Source organism: Manis pentadactyla, chromosome 9, assembly GCF_030020395.1.
Source record: "Manis pentadactyla isolate mManPen7 chromosome 9, mManPen7.hap1, whole genome shotgun sequence".
Lineage (NCBI taxonomy): Eukaryota > Metazoa > Chordata > Mammalia > Pholidota > Manidae > Manis > Manis pentadactyla.
Window position 1 is genome coordinate 37,920,636 of NC_080027.1, and position 19,497 is coordinate 37,940,132.

The following is a 19,497-nucleotide window of genomic DNA, read 5'->3' on the forward strand; positions in this document are numbered from 1 at the left end:
ACTATTTACAATAGCCAAGAAATGGAAGCAACCTAAGTGTCCATCAGTAGATGAATGGATGAAGAAGATGTGGTACATATACCCAGTGGAATATTATTCAGCCATAATAAAACAAATCCTACCATTTGCAACAACATGATGGAGCTAGATTTGATTAGAATACAAAATCTTTATGTATTTTGGATGTAAACCCCTTATTGGATATGTCATTTATGAACACAAATGTTTCTCCAGGCAGAGAAAGACAAGTACCAAATGATTTCACTCATCTGTGGAGTATAAGAACAAAGAAAAAAACCGAAGGAACAAAACAGCAGCAGAATCACAGAACCCACAAATGGACTAACAGTTACCAAAGGGAGAGGGACTGGGGAGGATGGGTGGGAAAGCAGGAATAGGAGGATTAAGGGGCATTATGATTAGCACACATAATATAGGGGCACACAGGGAAGGAAGTATAGCACAGAGAAGACAAGTAGTGACTCTATAGCATTTTACTATGCTGATGGACAGTGACTGTAATGGGGTATGTGGTGGGGACTTGATAATAGGGGGAATGTAGTAATCACAATATTGCTCATATGAAACCTGAGAATAAGATTGTATCTCAATGATACCTTAATAAAAAAAAATGAACTGCAGCTAATAGACAAAGACAACAGAAATAAAATTCATTTTGTAACTACCAAGAAAATAATCATCTAGGCAAAGACTATCAATAGCTTTAAAACATTTGGCAATACTTGTACCTACTGACCAATGTTAATATTATTAAAGAGAGACTAGATATGTGCCTCCTAAAGTGATGCAATCAAAGTACACAGTATCCCTTATAAAATGTTCATTTCCTCTATCTCCAAAAACAATCAGACTTGAATCTGATCAAACATCTTGACTTAATTACATGTTTTAATGGAAATAAATGGAACAGGAGAACTTGTTTAACCACACCATGTGGATAAAAACCAGCAAAATTCAGAGTATGGGAGACACTTGGGAAAAATGACTGATTTCTTCAACAAATAGAGAAAAAAAAGAAGAGAGACCAGTAAGTTAAAAAAGACAAAACCCCGTATCAATCATGTGTGGACATCGGCTGGACCACAATTTTTAAAAAAAATGTTTGTATGATATTATCAAGGAAATTTGAATATTAACTGGGTATTTTATTATATCGAGAAATAAAAATTATACGTGTGATAGAGGTATTGTGAGTTATGGTTCTCTGGGGGGGAAACCTGCTGAACTATTTATAGCTGAAATTTTATGATATCTGGAATTTGCTTCAAAATATCCCAGGTCAAGAGTGTGTGGAGGGTAACAACAAGTACAGATGAAACAACACTGACCATGTATTGCCCATCCCAGAAGCTGGGTAATGAGCACATGGAGGTTCATTTTACTATTCTATTTACTTAGGTATATTTGAAAATCTCCATAATAAAAAAATTTTGTAATTATCTTTTCTTCTTTTCTACCAAAAGAATAACCATTCTAATTGATAGAAATATAAGAATTCCCATATACCAAGTATTAAGGAGCTCCTTTCCCTTCCCACAGCATGAACCAACCACACACAGTACCCCCTATTCCCTAGCTTTGGAACCACCTCTACACTTATGAACAGAGTTACCCACCAAGTTACTACTAAGACTCTTCCCCTTCTACAACCATTTGCACCTATAAGAATAAGCAGATAGATATGTCAACTCTAAAACAGCCTATCTCTAGTTCCCAACAGAAGCAGACACTGAATGCCCTTGTCCCCCATGTGCCACACAGGAGCTGCTACAGAAACCCTGCAGTCAGAATCACAACTGCAATCTGTGTATTACTACTTCCACTAACATTTACCTTTTTGAAAAGAAAGTACCTTAATTTCTTAGTACTAATAATACCTAAATTAAATTTTCTCAGAAAACCCTCAGAACACTCATAGTTTCCTTGAGTATATACATTAAGATAGTTTACTTTTACATCTCTCATGTGTTAATGAATTTCAGAGAATTTATGATTAACCTCTAAAATGTCCAACTCCCCTATAATTACTTGAGGTTCAAAAGGATGGTGAAAAGCAAAGAAGAAAATAGGGAATTCATAAGTCCCCAAGAGATTCAGAGGATACCTAGTGACAATTAAGAATCACAGGGTGGGACGGCACCAGAGGGGCCCAGGAGAGGCCCACGTGAGCCCGCAGTGGCGGCAACCGAGGAGCCTGGGAGCGGCCCATGAGCGCCGGTGGTGGCGTCAGACAGCCTGGGTGTGGCCCGCATGCACCAGCACCAAGGGGCCTGGGAGGCATGTGGGAGCCGGCAGCTGCAGCAGAGGAGCAGCCCAGGAGGAGCCGTGCCACCAGCAGCCGCCCAGAATCTCAGCCTAGCACACAGCCGCCTGGGCCAGACCCAAAGGCCGCTGACAGCACACAGCTGGCCGGTACGGGCGCCGCTTTCACGGGAGAGCACACCCGGTGCCCTATGACTCCCCTCAGGGCTCTGCGCTACTTTGACGTAGACCCCGCCCACAGCAGCGTAGGGGATTAACCCAGAGGCTGCTCCAGGAATGCAGGTAACTGACACAGGCAGCGGAGAAGGGCAAGGCGACCAGCAAGCAGGAAAGGACTTCCTTCTCCCAGATGACACAAGCGCTACCTGCCTACAGCTACCTCTACCACCATGAAAAGGCAGAAGAATTTAGTCCTGTCCAAAATAGTCCAGACAATCCCTGAGAGAGGGCCTGGGGAGATAGACCTAACCAATCTCCCTGAAAAAGAATTAAAAATAAAGGTGATAACCATGCTGATGGATCTGCAGAGAAATATTTAAGAGCTAAAGGAGCAAGTACAGAAGAAGAATACAGGAATAAAACAATCTCTGGAAGGACTTAAGAGCAGACTGGATGAGGTGCAAGAGGCCATTAATGGAATAGAAATCAGAGAACAGGAATGCAGAGAAGGTGACGCACAGAGATAAAAGGATCTCCAGGAATGAAAGAATATTAAGAGAACTGTGGACCAATAAAAATGGAACAATATTCGCTTTATAGGGGTACCAGAAGAAGAAGAGAGAGAAAAAGGAATAGAAAGTGTCTTTGAAGAAATATGCTGAAAACTACCCCAAACTGGGGTAGAAAATAGTTGCTCAGGCCACAGAAGCACACAGAACTCCCAACAGAAGGGACCCAAAGAGGACAACACCAAGATACATAATAATTAAAATGGCAAAGATCAAGGACAAAAACAGAGAATTAAAGGCAGCCAGAGAGAGAAAAAAGGTCACCTACAAAGGAAAACCCATCAGGCTATCATCAGACTTCTCAACAGAAACCTTACAGGCCAGAAGAGAATGGCATGATATATTTAATGCAATGAAACAGAAGGGCCTTGAACCAAGAATACTGTATCCAGCACGATTATCATTTAAATATGAAGGAGAGATTAAACAATTCCCAGACAAGCAAAAGTTGAGGGAATTTGCCTCCCACAAACCACCTCTACAGGGTATTTTAGAGGGACTGCTCTAGATGGGAGGACTCCTAAGGCTAAATAGATGCCATCAGAGAAAATAAAATCACAGCAAAGAAAGCAGACAACCAAATACTAACTAAAGGCAAAAAATAAAATCAACTACCTACAAAAGCAGTCAAGGGAAACACAAAAGAGCAAAGACCAAAACACCCAACATATGAAGAACGGAGGAGGAGGAATAAGAAGGGACAGAAATAAACAATCATCAGACACTGTTTATAATAGCTCAATAAGTGAGTTAAGTTAGATAGTAAAATAGTAAAGAAGCTAACCATGAACCTTTGGTAACCACAAACCTAAAGCCTGCAATGGCAATAAGTACATATCTTTCAATAATCACCCTAAATGTAAATGGACTGAATGCACCAATCAAAAGACACAGAGTAACAGAATGGATAAAAAAGCAAGACCCATCTATATGCTGCTTACAAGAGACTCACCTCAAACCCAAAGACATGCACAGACAAAAAGTCAAGGGATGGAAAAAGCTATTTCATGCAAACAACGGGAAGAAAAAAGTATCGGACAGACCTAAACAATCTCCCCAAAAAAGAATTCAAAATAAAGGTCATAACCATGTATGTTACGTACTAGTACTAGTACATAGTATCAGTACTAGTATCAGATAAAATGGACTTCAAAACAAAGAAAGTAACAAGAGATAAAGAAGGACATTGCATAATGATAAAGGGCTCAGTCCAACAAGAGGATATAACCATTATAAATATATATGCACCCAACACGGGAACACCAGCATATGTGAAACAAATACTAACAGAATTAAAGGAGGAAACAGAATGCAATGCATTCATTTTAGGAGACTTCAACACACCACTCACCCCAAAGGATAGATCCACTGGGCAGAAAATAAGTAAGGACATGGAAGCACTGAACAACACAGTAGAGCAGATGGACCTAATAGACATCTATAGAACTCTACATCCAAAAGCAACAAGATATACATTCTTCTCAAGTGCACATGGAACATTCTCCAGAATAGACCACATACTAGGCCACAAAAAGAGCCTCAGAAAATTCCAAAAGACTGAAATCCTACCAACCAACTTTTCAGACCACAAAGCTATAAACTAGAAATAAATTGTACAAAGAAAGCAAAAAGGCTCACAAACACATGGAGGCTTAACAACACGCTCCTAAATAATCAATGGATCAACGACCAAATTAAAATAGAGATCATGCAATACATGGAAACAAATGACCACAACAACACAAAGCCCCAACTTCTGTGGGATGCAGCAAAAGCAGTCTTAAGAGGAAAGTATATAGCAATCCAGGCATTTTAAAGAAAGAAGAACAATCCCAAATGAATAGTCTAAAGACACAATTATCAAAATTGGAAAAAAGAAGAACAAGTGAGGCTTAAGGTCTGCAGAAGGAGGGACATAATAAAGATCAGAGAAGAAATAAATAAAATTGAGAAGAATAAAACAATAGTAAAAATCAATGAACCCAAGAGCTGGTTCTTCAAGAAAATAAACAAAATAGATAAGCCTCTAGCCAGACTTATTAAGAGGAAAAGAGAGTCAACACAAATCAAGAGAATCAGAAATGAGAAAGGAAAAATCATGACGGACCCCAAAGAAATACAAAGAATTATTAGAGAATACTATGAAAACCTATATGCTAACAAGCTGGGAAACCTAGGAGACATGGACAACTTCCTAGAAAAATACAACCTTCCAAGACTGACCCAGAAAGAAATAGAAAATCTAAACAGACCAATTACCAGCAACAAAATTGAAGCGGTAATCAAAAAACTACCAAAGAACAAAACCCCCGGGCCAGATGGATTTACCTCGGAATTTTATCAGACATACAGGGAAGACATAATACCCATTCTCCTTAAAGTTTTCCAAAAAATAGAAGAGGAGGGAATACTCCCAAACTCATTCTATGAAGCCAACATCACCCTAATACCAAAACCAGGCAAAGACCCCACCAAAAAAGAAAACTACAGACCAATATCCCTGATGAACGTAGATGCAAAAATACTCAACAAAATATTAGCAAACCGAATTCAAAAATACATCAAAAGGATCATACACCATGACCAAGTGGTATTCATCCCAGGGATGCAAGGATGGTACAACATTCGAAAATCCATCAACATCATCCACCACATAAAAAAAAGAAAGACAAAAACCACATGATCATCTCCATAGATGCTGAAAAAGCATTTGACAAAATTCAACATCCATTCATGATAAAATCTCTCAACAAAATGGGTATAGAGGGCAAGTACCTCAACATAATAAAGGCCATATATGATAAACCCACAGCCAACATCATACTGAACAGTGAGAAACTGAAAGCTTTTCCTCTGAGGTCGGGAACAAGACAGGGATGCCCACTCTCCCCACTGTTATTCAACATAGTACTGGAAGTCCTAGCCACAGCAATCAGACAAAACTAAGAAATACAAGGAATCCAGATTGGTAAAGAAGAAGTTAAACTGTCACTATTTGCAGATGACATGACATTGTACATAAAAAACCCTAAAGACTCCACTCCAAAACTACTAGAACTGATATTAGAATACAGCAAAGTTGCAGGATACAAAACTAACACACAGAAATCTGTGGCTTTCCTATACACTAACAATGAACCAATAGAAGAGAAATCAGGAAAACAATTCCATTCACAATAGCATCAAAAAGAATAAAATACCTAGGAATAAACCTAACCAAGGAAGTGAAAGACCTATACTCTGAAAACTATAAGACACTCTTAAGAGAAATTAAAGAGGACACTAACAAATGGAAACTCCTCCCATGCTCCTGGCTAGGAAGAATTAATATTGTCAAAATGGCCATCCTGCCCAAAGCAATATATAGATTCGATGCAATCCCTATCAAATTACCAACAACATTCTTCAACGAACTAGAACAAATAGTTCAAAAATTCATATGGAAACACCAAAGACCCCATATAGCCAAAGCAATCCTGAGAAGGAAGAATAAAGTGGGGGGGGGGGGATCTCACTCCCCAACTTCAAGCTCTTCGACAAAGCCACAGTAATCAAGACAATTTGGTACTGGCACAAGAACAGAGCCACAGACCAGTGAAAACAAAATAGAGACTCCAGACATTAACCCAAACATATATGGTCAATTAATATATGATAAAGGAGCCATGGACATACAATGGGGAAATAACAGTCTCTTCAACAGATGGTGCTGGCAAAACTGGACAGCTACATGTAAGAGAATGAAACTGGATCACTGTCTAACCCCATACAAAAGTAAATTCAAAATGGATCAAAGACCTGAATGTAAGTTATGAAACCATAAAACTCTTAGAAAAAAACATAAGCAAAAATCTCTTAGACATAAACATGAGTGACTTCTTCATGAACATATCTCCCCGGGCAAGGGAAACAAAAGCAAAAATGAACAAGTGGGCCTATATCAAGCTGAAAAGCTTCTGTACAGCAAAGGACACCATCAATAGAACAAAAAGGTACCCTACAGTATGGGAGAATACATTCATAAATGACAGATCCGATAAAGGGTTGACATCCAAAATATATAAAGAGCTCACACACCTCAACAAACAAAAAGCAAATAATCCAATTAAAAAATGGGTAGAGGAGCTGAACAGACAGTTCTCCAAAGAAGAAATCCAGATGGCCAACAGGCACATGAAAAGATGCTCCATATTGCTAATCATCAGAGAAATGCAAATTAAAACCACAATGAGATATCACCTCACACCAGTAAGGAGCACCACCATCCAAAAGACAAACAACAACAAATGTTGGCGAGGTTGTAGAGAAAGGGGAACCCTCCTACACTGCTGGTGGGAATGTAAATTAGTTCAACCACTGTGGAAAGCAGTATGGAGGTTCCTCAAAATGCTTAAAATAGACTTACCACTTCTAGGAATTTACCCTAAGAATGCAGCACTCCAGTTTGAAAAAGACATATGCACCCCTATGTTTATCGCAGCACTGTTTACAATAGCCAACAAATGGAAACAACCTAAGTGTCCATCAATAGATGAATGGATAAAGAAGATGTGGTACATATACACAATGGAGTATTATTCAGCCATAAGAAGAAGACAAATCCTACCATTTGCAACAACATGGATGGAGCTAGAGGGTATTATGCTCAGTGAAATAAGCCAGGCGGAGAAAGACAAGTACCAAATGATTTCACTCATATGTGGAGTATAAGAACAAAGAAAATCTGAAGGAACAAAACAGCAGCAGAATCACAGAACCCAAGAGTGGACTAACAGTTACCAAAGGGAAAGAGACTGGGGAGGATGGGTGGGAAGGGAGGGATAAGGGCGGGGAAAAAGAAAGGGGGCATTACGATTAGCATATATAATATGGCGGGGGGGCATGGGGAGGGCTGTACAACACAGAGAAGACAAGTAGTGATTCTACAGCATCTTACTACACTGATGGACAGTGACTGTAATGGAGTTTGTGGGGGGGGACTTGGTGAAGTGGGGAGTCTAGTAAACATAATGTTCTTCATGTAATTGTAGATTAATGATACCCAAAATAATAATAATAATAAAGAATGACCTGGTGGGGAAATAGGAGAAAGAGGTGCATGGGATTAAGAGGTACAAATTCCCAGTTATGAAATAAGTCATGGAGATGAAAGTTACGGTACAAAGAATTTAGTCAATAATATTGTAATAACTTTGTATGGTGACAGATGGTAACTGCACTTACTGTTGTGAGTTCTGCAATGTATATAAGGGTTAAATCACTATGCTGTGCACTTGAAACTATTACAATGTTATGTCAACTACACCTCAGTTAAAAGAAAAGAAAATTAAGAATGAAAAACAAGAGCATGGAATATTCATTTTTCATAAAACTATTAGTAACCAAAAGAAACAGAAATACCCTTCATATTTCAAATAATTACATCTTCTTTAGCAGAACAGTAATCTTTCTAATATGGTAACTTTAGCAAACTGTGTGATGAATACTGGAAGGGAAAAACAACTATCAGGGGATGATAGTTTTGCTTTGCTCTAAGGGTCAGTCAGGTGAGGAGACAGGTAGCCTTTCCTTCTCTCATCTTCAAATCTTGAAATGGTGAATCTGGATCATTTTTGTAACCAACATTTTAAACAAACTTTATATATAAAAATCCTTTCTATTTTTAATACTATAGTTTACTGCTACACAAATGGAAAGGTTGGAATAGTTTTTAATAATCACTTAAGGTAACAAATAAAATTTCAAGCCTGTTATTTTCGGTCATTGACTGAGACATTAAATGGGTATTAGAGCCAGAAAATAATGGCAGATACTTTCACATGCTACCATTAGGACTGTAGAATAAAGGAATACTGACTGTATGAGTACCGATGTTATACTGACCATACTAAACATTACTAAAGCAATTATGAAAAACACTTGTGTTTTCCTATTTGAGGGCTTGATTTCACTACTAGTTCATAAATGAGGTATTTCCAAATCCTGGTCTATCTTAAGCTATATACTGTTCAAGTAAAATTCAATGAAAACTAATAATAATTACTGTTCTATACTGCTTCTATGCTCCCTCTGATAGACTATAACCATGTTAAGAATTTCATAAAATAAATGCTTCCTTCTGATCCCCACCTTAAGACTTACCAACACTGTAAAAAGAACATTTCTGACAGTGTGCTATTTGCCTTTCATATAGGAGGAACACAAAGATATGGAAGAGGGTTAAACCAACTTAAGCTAAAATGAAACTGAAGTTCCCAAGTTTCCTTTCCTCTGCTATTAAGCAGCAACTGTCCATCAGTTCAGCCTCAGTTCTCTTAATACTTCCCATCATCCACCCATACAGAAAAATTTAGGAGACTGAAAAAAAAAGCAAATGGCCTGTCCTTGAAATTCTCCTCTTCCCCCACTTACCATTAGGTAACTTACTTTAAAGAGGTTGTATACTTAACACTTCTTCTGAAGAACCTGTAGTATAATAATTTCAAGTTTCTCATTTAAAAATACTATATACTATTAAAGATATTTGTATATGCTTTTGAAATCTTTCTTGACAGATTTAACCTACATATTGTCAAATGTTAATTGCTTAGGTGAGTAGGTAATATTCATTTGACAAAAAATCTTGTTTGGAGTAAGCATATTAATGTAAGAAAACTGAGTAATTTACTATCTTGACATTCTCAACAGGGAGGGGAAGGAGAGTGGTAATATCTCTGATATAACTTAGCCAAAGCAAAAAACCACACCCACAGTATTTTCATAAAATTCCCACATCACAAATCCAGAATCACACAGTGAATCACCACTCACCTTGTGCTACTGTTGACATGACTACAGATGGTGTGGAGGAGACCACGGCTGTCACAGCAACTGTACTGGGAACAGGTGACACTGCAGAACCACTGCCACTGCTGCTGACCAGAGAAGACTGCGAAGCGGTTATAACCACTGGTGACTTCTGAGTTGTGGAAGCAATGACTGATGTTGGTACAAGCTTAGTGACTGCTGCATAGTTATGGGATTTGGAGAGAATGTTGGGCACGAAGGTTGAACTCGGTGATGTGGTCACTATAATAACCTAAGGAAGGAAAAATAAGTTATTCTCATGTACCTACTATATACTACTAATTCATCTAGACTCACAGTCAGTTATATACAATTCAAAAATAGCTTATGAAACATGAAGAAAAAATTCAACAAAGAGAAATAGAATTAAAAATACATGCAGGATTTCCTTTACTGGTTAATATAAAATATTTTTAAAAGAAACAATTTTTACCAACCAAATATTTTGAAAGACAGCATTCAATGCTGTACAAAGTAGAGCAAAATAAGCATTTCAAGATACTGATTAGGGAATATAAATTGGCACAATTTTACTAGAAAGTAATTTGAGTAGTCATTCATTTATTAATATTTGTTGAGCATCTACTATGTGCCAGGCATGGTTCTAGATGCTGGGGATAGTGGAATGAACAAAACAAAGTTCATACTTTCATGAAGCTACATTCTAGTTGTGGGAAAGAAACAATAAAATAAAAAAGTAAATACATGTCATGTAGAGGTATATGAAAAAGACAATAAAGCAGGGTAGGAAATAAGATAATGGGAGTGCTATATGATTTTATTTTTTTAAAGTATTCAATAAAGATCTTTCTGAAAGGTGACACTGGGCAGTAACCAGAAGTAGGAGTGTGAGCCATGTTCCTACCTAGAGGAAGAGCATCCAATGGCATGGGGAACAGCAAATACAAAGGCCCTGAGGCAGAAGCAAGCTAGGTATGTTCAAGAAACTTCAAGGACCTAATTAACAGGATTGGAATTAATATGGTAGAAAGCAGAAGGAGACAGATCTCCTACAGTAGTAGGAGAGAGAGGTAATGGAGGGACTAGGTGGTATAAGATCATATTGATAGTATATACTCTTGATAGAGATGAAAATAGCACTTTATCTCTCAGTCTTCCTTCCAAAAACCCTTACCTTACTCTAATAATGAGAAAAGTATCAAATTCTAATAATGGGGCATCCTTGACAAAGTACTTGACCAGTATTCCTCAACACTGTCAAGGTTATCAAATGCAAAGGAAGTCTGAGCAACTTTTACAGTCAAGAGGAGCCTAAAGGGACAGACATGACAAGTAAATGTAGCGTGACAGCCTAGAACAGAAAAAGACAACAGGGAAAATGTAAAGAAATCTGAGTAAACCATGGACTTGAGTTTATATCAATGTGTCGATACTGGTCTATTAATTACAACAAATGTAGCATACTAATATAAAATGTCACCAAATGGGGAAGTTGAGTGCAGGGTATATGAGACCTTTCTATACTATCTTCTCAGTTTCTGTAAATCTAAAAATGCTCTAAAAAATAAAGTATTTTAAAAAAATCATTACTCTGCTAGGTAAAAAGTACAGTAGGGGAGACAGTAGAAACAAAGAGATAAATTAAGAAGCTCCTGCAACAAACTAAGCAGAGATGATGTTGACCAAAAAGTTTGTAAGTGGTGAAAAATGAACTGATTCTGAATATACTTAAAGGTAAAACAAACAGGATTTCCTCATAGATTGATACAGAGAGCAGAGAAAAAAGAGGCAGGAAAGAGAGAGACTTCAAGGTTAGCCAGTATGGCTACAAAACTGTAGATGATATAGGGACAAAGCATTTCAGACAGCGAACAGGATAGAGCAAAGGACCTAAGGTGGAAGTTAGCTCGATGTATTTAAAGACAGAAGGAAAAGCCAGTGCGGCAAAAACATATGGGGCAAGGCAGGGTTGGAAAAGTAACCACAGGCCAGATCAAACGGAAAAACCAGAATAAGAGTTTAAATTTTATACTAAGTTAATGGGAAACCATGGGAAGATTTTAAGTAGGAAAACAACAAAATTTAATTTACATTTAAAAGATCATTCTAACTACTATGTGGTAAGAGGCAAGAGTAGAAGCAGAAGACTAGTAAAGTGGCTATTGCAGCAGAACAGGCAAGAAATGATAGAGGCTGCTGGACTTGGGTGTTAGTAATGGAAATGAAGAGAAGTGACCAGACTCAGATTACTTTAAGAGGCAGAGCCAATAGGACATACAGAAATGACAAGGTTAAGGAAAAGAACAGAATCAAGATTAGTTCCTACAGCTAATATGCATTGGCTAATATAAATATCCCAACAATTCCTATGATACACGTACTATTATTATCCCCATTTTACTGTTGAAACACAAAAATCATTTACAAATCTGTAGTATCAGTTTTTTTCTGGGTGAGTATAATAGTGGCATAGTGACACCCAAAACAGAGCAGAGTTTCTTTTTCTTCTTTGACCAAAATTACCTGTTACCTACCTAGGACAGAAAATTATTTTGAAAATTCCCAAGAATTTAGGGAGAAATTCTTTTTCATCTTTTCTATCAGTCCTAAAGAAGGCTTGACATTAAGTCAAAATATACTGAGTATGTCTGTACTTAGTACTTACATCTCAAAGAAGCTCTGACTGTATCATTATTATATATTTTCAGTGTTACAGAAAATTATTAAATAGAAGTACATGGCCATTACTTTAAGGAGTTAATTATTTTAGGAATCAATAGAGATATACAGATTTTTACCAGCAAACACCTACATAGCATTATTACAAGAACAACCATCTGCCATCATATAAACTGAAAAGAAGCAGACTACTATGGTAAAAAGACCAGAAGTTTAAGAGTCACATGAACCTGAGTTTAAACCTGCCTCTGCCATTAGCAAATGGCAGGCCCCTGGACATGTTAAAATCTCTGGGTTCCAATTTTCATCTATAAAATAGGGATAATAATACCTGTCTTGCAAATCATTATAAGGATTAAATGAGATAATGATGTGAAGCATCTAACATGGTGCTAGGCACATAGCAGGTGGTCAATATTTGGCAGTAAACAAGTGGTACTTATTACTAGCTTATTATTAATACTTAATAAATAGTAAAAGGACATCCGTAAAGGTACTATAGATCAAATCAATTTGGAAATATTTTTAATGTACTCTGTTTTTATTTCATTAGAAAATTTTATGTGTATTTTCCCCAAATTCTGATACTCCTGAGAATCCAAAGAGCTCATAGCAACTACCACAGCCAAACCAATTAGAGTAGCAATGGCAATTAGGTTTTAAATTTGCCAATTCTGAACTAAAGGTGTAGCTTCCTGAAGTACTGTGTTTATGAAGGCTCGGCGGCACAGATGAGAATTCGCCGAGGCTTGGCACGGAGTGTGCCACAATCAGTTAGCAATGTCTGTGGTGGGCAAGGGATGGGGAAGCATTCACACCTGTGTGAAATATTTGCAATTTTAGAACTGGAGTATGCATGTAGGTTTCTAACATGAAGACAACAAAATTTTGGCAAAATAAATCTGGAGACTTTAAGAGCATATTTGAGGTTATAGACACAAATGATGAAACATATTTTAAGATTTCAGTCTGCCAGTTGATTTCTGATCTAAAAAGGGGTCATCCAAAATTAGAGATCCACCTTGAGGAAAACTTACTTGCACTTTAAACTTACTTATTACAATAAGGGAAATAAAGGGATTTTGAAACCAAGTGAACCAAACAGTGTTTATTCAGGCCATAATTCAAATTACTGACCTTCTAGCTCTAGCACTCACAAAAACTCCTTAAGAGTGCTGGGACTTGCACCCTAAGGATAAAATGAAAAATATCAATCAAGCACATGAAAGCATAATGCTATATTCTGTCGCTTTGTTTATATAAGTGCTGTACCAATGTTACACTTGAAATGAAGGCACCACATTAACACAAGTGGAAATTTGTCTACCCTGAAAAATACATACCCTATTTGAATTTGAATCAAATCCACAAATTCACAAATAATTACACTTAATGTAAAAGTCACTTTACCTAAAATAATTCCTAGGTTGACTTACACAGTAGGATTTGTGAGAAATCCAAGGTAAATGCAATAATGGCAACAGCCCTATAGAGTGTTCCAAAAAATCTAATTACCCAGCAAAAGGAAAACAAAATAACAACAAAAATCCCAGAGAATACCTATTAGTCCTACATACACACAGCTTGTCCAAGAAATAACAAAACTAATGGCTTTGAGTACACATGAAGTAATAGTTTTGCATCTAGAACAAAGTACTCTATACCTATTTGTGGAATGAATGAGTCTTATTTTAATGTACTTTGTTCTAAATGTTTGTTTTTTAAATACAATAGAACATATATAAGGTTCTGAACATAAAATATCATGGTATGGCTCATGTACGACTTTGAGGAGAAATACACCTTCTCATAAGCATCACAAGTCTGACTACCTCAACTATCCATTCTCAATTGACAATTCAGAAGAAAAAACAAATACAAAAACATAGTAAAGTCAGAGAATCAAAAAAACAAATTCACCAACTTCACTTATGGGTGAACCCCCATCCATTACAAGTATTTTTATATAGCTGTACCAAAGAAGAGTGAAAAGTTAACAATGTTAGGTGACATTTACTGAGCATTCATCAAATGCACTGTTGAGCATTTTCCATGAATCACCTAATTATCTTGATAATTATCTCTGTTTTATAAGGAAACTAAGGCTCAAGAGAGGTGACAGAGCCAGTATTGGAAACAGATGTATTAATTGTTTATTCATTCATTCATTCAACAAATATTAATTAACACCTACTATATCCTAGTCACTGTTCTAAACACTAGGAAATACAGTAATGAATAAGACAAAGTCTCCACCCTCAGTAACTATGCTCTAAGGGAGAAATAGGGAATAAACAGTATGCAATATAGTGTCAAACTGGTTTTAAATATAATGAATAAAAATAAAACAGTAAGGGACATGGATGGGAGGCAGTTGCTCTTTTACCTGTAACTCTGCTACACTATTTCTCAAATACCAAATTAAAACAAGAGATGAGAAGTGAGGAAGAAATAAGAATTAATGATGAAATAAGATCTAGCAAAGATGACAATAAAAAAATTACATTAAGTAGACTTAAAAACTCAGAGTATGACAGGCTGATGACACCTAATATAGGCTAACTCAGAAAGCAATTAACTATATTAAATATTAATGAAAAGTGGTATTCAGAAAGATTGCCTTAGAGTCATCAAATACAAATGCAGAAAGTATGTTCAGAGTAACATGTAACAGGTCATCAAAAATACTCAATTTCTATACATTAAGGTGTAAGCTTCAGTTAACTGATGAAGTCACTTGTTTGGAGCAAGTCATTCTCAACAGTGCAAATAAATAAAACACTGTTTTCCATAAAATACCTGCAAGGGAAGGGAACTAACATTTTTTTTAGTACATACCCTAGCTGCATTTTAAAATACCCAATCTCATTTAATCCTCACAATAACCTTAGAAGACTGGTGCTACTCTCATCTCAGAGATGGGTAAACAGACTTAGATAGACTAATATATTTCAGATCATACTGGAAAAACTGGGGTTCTAATTCAGGCCTCTTTGACTACAAAAATTCTTGCTTAATTTTAACACTACACCATAATGCTTTATTCTAAGACTGAAAATAGAATCATATGCCACAGATCAGCTCATTATCACATTTAGTTTATTGAGAAAATGATGGTTTCTTATATATTATGTAATGATCTCTTTCCAGGAAACTCAAGGTGGTTCTTTAAATGAAAGTTATTATGGATCTGAAAATTCAAAGGTGGAAAAGACCACACACTGGACACAAGAATTTACTTCCACTCCTTCCCCCAAATCCCTCTACAACAGTATGAAGGGACTTTTTTTTAAAGAAGAGACACATAAACCTGTAAGGTTAAATGTAAAGGAGACAACAGCTGTAAAGTTTTGCAAACTGGGAAAACAATCAGATAAGAAGTAACCAATCAAGCATACTCACAAAAGTGGAAACCTAAGACAGCAAACAGAAGAACAAAAAAAGACCACTTGCATCAGAGAACCCCAGAAAGACTTGGGAATTGAGAGCAGTAGACACTTTTGAAGTGGGGGCTAAACTGGGACTAAAGAGAGGAAAATTAGTTGAAAATCTATTTACACAGCATTCAGAACCCCAGTTATCCTCCCCTATCCTAAAGGAAGAGTAGGAATTTATTCTATTGTGGGTGAAATTGAATCCAAGGGAATCTGATGAACCAAGCTAAGGCATGTGGGTTCTATGCAGAAAACAGGGGCTAAGTATAGTCTACATACGGGATAATTAAGACTATCCAGCCTTCTCCCTTCATTTACATTCAAGATACTGGCAGACAGGTTACTACTACTCTAGGCAGAAGACTGGAAGATCCTTCTCTGAGGAATCTGACCAGTCCATGAAAAAGCCCCAGTGAGAAAGACAACTGGTGCAGGTAAAGTAGCAATGGGTGTTTCTCAATGAAACAGCCCTATTAAGTCTACCTGCAATAAAAGTCAACAGCCAACATGTTCTACCCTACATATAGAGTTCCTTTTGCTTTTCATATATAAGCAAACAGCCAGCATTTAAGGAAACTCTGAAATAAGAGACAGAGATCAAATCAAACAGACAAAAGGAACTTACAAAGAAGCAAGAAAACATGAAAGAAGAAAACAAAAAAATTATCATGAATGACACCAGTTAAGAGAATATCTGATTCGATCTTATGGAAGAAAAGGATTCTATTTTTTTTTAAGGGAAACTTTTAGGGAACACGAAAACACCAGATATTTAAAGTATGATAGGAAAAATGAAATATTCCAGAGAAGTAATGAAAGATGAAGTTAAAGGATAAAGAAAATATTTATAGAGTATTTACTATGTGCTAGGCTCTATTCTAAGTTTTACATTTATCACCTCATTTACTTAAACCCCAAAATCCTATATATTGTTTTCCCTATTTTACAAATGAGAAAACTTATGTCTAGAGTTCAGTTTTCCCACAGTCATATAGCTTAGTAAGTGGCAAAAATTGGAATTCAAATTCAGAAAGTCTAGTTCTAAAACCCAAGCTTTTAACCACTATACCACAGTAGAAAGAAAAAGCAAACAAAAGGAAAACGGGAGTAAGAAAAGATACAATTTAGGGATCAATCCAGGAGGTTCAACATTTTAAAGAGGTGATCCAAAAAAGCATAGAGAAAAACCAAAAAAATAATTCAAGAAATTTCCCATTATTAAAGGACATTAAGCATCTAGAACGAAAGGGGCCACTGAGTTCACAACCCAATAGATAAAATAAAGACCCACACCAAAGAAAATTACCTTGAAATTTCAGAACTCTGAAAGTTTCTAAGAGTTTTCAAAGAGAAAAAGATTATCTGAAATTAGAATGGCATTGGGCTTCTCAAAAGCAATACTGAAGCTAACAGCCAATGAAACAACATCTTCAAAATTCACAGGGAAAATGACCCCAACCTAAAATATTATGCCTAGCTAAATCATTAAGAAAGTAGGAGGATAGAATAAAGAAATTTTCAGCCCAACATGTAAGGACTCAAAAAAATGTACTTCCCATTCACCCATAGTCCAAGAAGCTATGCTCCAGCAAATGAATAAATAAACCAAGAAAGAGGAAGATCAGAATGATGGTGAAGGGAGGTCCCAGAAACAAAAGTGTCCAACAGCCTAGGGTGTCATGAACATTTATATTAGTGTGGGGAGTTAGAGGGGTCTAATAAAATAAAATTGACAGAACACTGATGATTTGAACATACTGAGAGAAGAGCTTAGGAATGAATTAATGATAGCATACAAAAAATAAAAAAAGACAACAGTTACTCACCTATCATATCCTTCCTTTCTTCTATGAAAACACCTAACTCTGACAACTTTATTACTCTGGCAAAGTAAAAAAGTATCCAAGCATAGATTTTAAAAATACTGTATATTTAAATTTTTTTCTGAATGGCATCACATATAATAAAATAGAATGAAAGTCTTACAAGTGGGAGAGCTGCTAGCTGTGTCATATTAGGCAAGTCATTTGGCATCTCTGAGCCTACAAAAAGTGAAATAGTAATACCTATCCCAAAGCTCTATGTGCAGAACCAAAGTAAGAGATGTGAACCTTCCCAGCATAATGCCAAGCACATAGTAAGCACTCAGTGCACGTTTGTTAAATCTGAATTATACTGACTAAAAGAGACGGAAACAGTGATTGGCAGACAGAGATTCCCTCCACCACATACCTTCTGTGTTGTTGTGTTTGTCGTCTGTGTTGATGGTTTGGTGAAGGTTATTTTCACAGGAGACATGTGGGGTGGTAATGAGTTGGCGATGCTCTGCATGATGTTGCTCATCTTGGGACTGCCACTCACAGGCACAGTGATCGTCTTTGAGACGGGAACAACAGCCTTTGGTACTTCCTTTAGGACAACAGGGGAGGAGCTGGAAGAGTTTGTTCGCCTTCGTTTTCGGGGCTTTTCATCTTCGTCTGAACAGCTAACACCTGAAAAGCAATGACACTGTAAATACTGCTATATTTACAACTATCTAACCAGGCATTTTAAATTTCATTTTAAGATCTTTGTGTCATTAGTCATCCTTGCCTCATTCCCTGTCAGTTAGTAAGTCCCATCAATCTTCCCTCAGGGAAGTTGTCTCTGAATGCCCTCCTTCCTTTAACCCTTATGATCACGTCAGGCCTTCCTATCTGCTCCCTGCATTTTAGCAATAAACTCCTAAAAGGTGTTCATGTTTCCAATCACCCCACTTCTATTCTACCCTCCATCCCACTACCAGTTATAAATCTCACATGTAATCATACCAATTCCCTGCCTCAAATCATTTAGTAGTTGTATCTTCCTACAACATGAGACACAAAATCATTATGGTATCATTCAAGATCCCATATATTTCCAAGATATTAACAGCCTGTTCCATCCAACCTTGTGCACCCCTATAATCCTGGCCCACTGAACTGCTCAAAGCCATGTTACCACATTCTAGCCATCTGGAGTCTCTATATGCTATTGTTCTTTAGGGAATACCACCTACCACCAATGACCTCTTCATCATCCCTGCATTCATCATCCTGCAAGCCATCTCCTTAGAGAAGCTTTCCCTTACTCCTCTAAGCAAAGCTAATCCATGTCTCCTTCAAGCTTCTAAACCACTTTGTACATTCTCCTTGTATCACTTGCCCCATGGCAATGTATCTGTCAGTCTGCACATCTCCTGTTATTAAGGGGTTCCCAAAGGAAAATGACTAAGTCTTACTGGTTTGTTTCCCTTGTATAGTGCCTTGCACATATGAAGCTACTAGGTGAATGAATATATCCCAAACTAATATTGCCTCTGTGACTTCTGAGAATAAAACAATAAACTCCTTGGTAACTTCAAACTACATATTAGATAAAATGGTTTCCTCATATTAGGAATTCACTTTCAATGTTTTAAAAAATGATCAAAAAATAGAACTCTACTGTTATTTTAAAAGACTACCTTGGTTGGCTAAATACACAAAAATCAGATATAAACTTTATTAAGTCCCAGATTCTTAGTTTTTTCCTTATGCATTAAA

The 19,497-nt window shown here is 36.8% G+C and overlaps 1 protein-coding gene across 11 annotated transcripts in view; it reads right to left on the bottom strand.

The window, feature by feature from the left end:
- Positions 1-19,497, bottom strand: part of EMSY (EMSY transcriptional repressor, BRCA2 interacting) — an 88,569-nt gene that overhangs the window by 47,841 nt on the left and 21,231 nt on the right. For all 11 annotated transcript variants that reach the window (XM_036895400.2, XM_036895399.2, XM_036895396.2 and 8 more), the window contains 2 exons: positions 18,164-18,423; positions 9,822-10,089 (listed from right to left, as the gene is read on the bottom strand). In XM_036895400.2, coding sequence (XP_036751295.2) covers positions 9,822-10,089; positions 18,164-18,423 — 528 coding nt within the window. The remainder of the gene's footprint in view (positions 1-9,821; positions 10,090-18,163; positions 18,424-19,497) is intronic.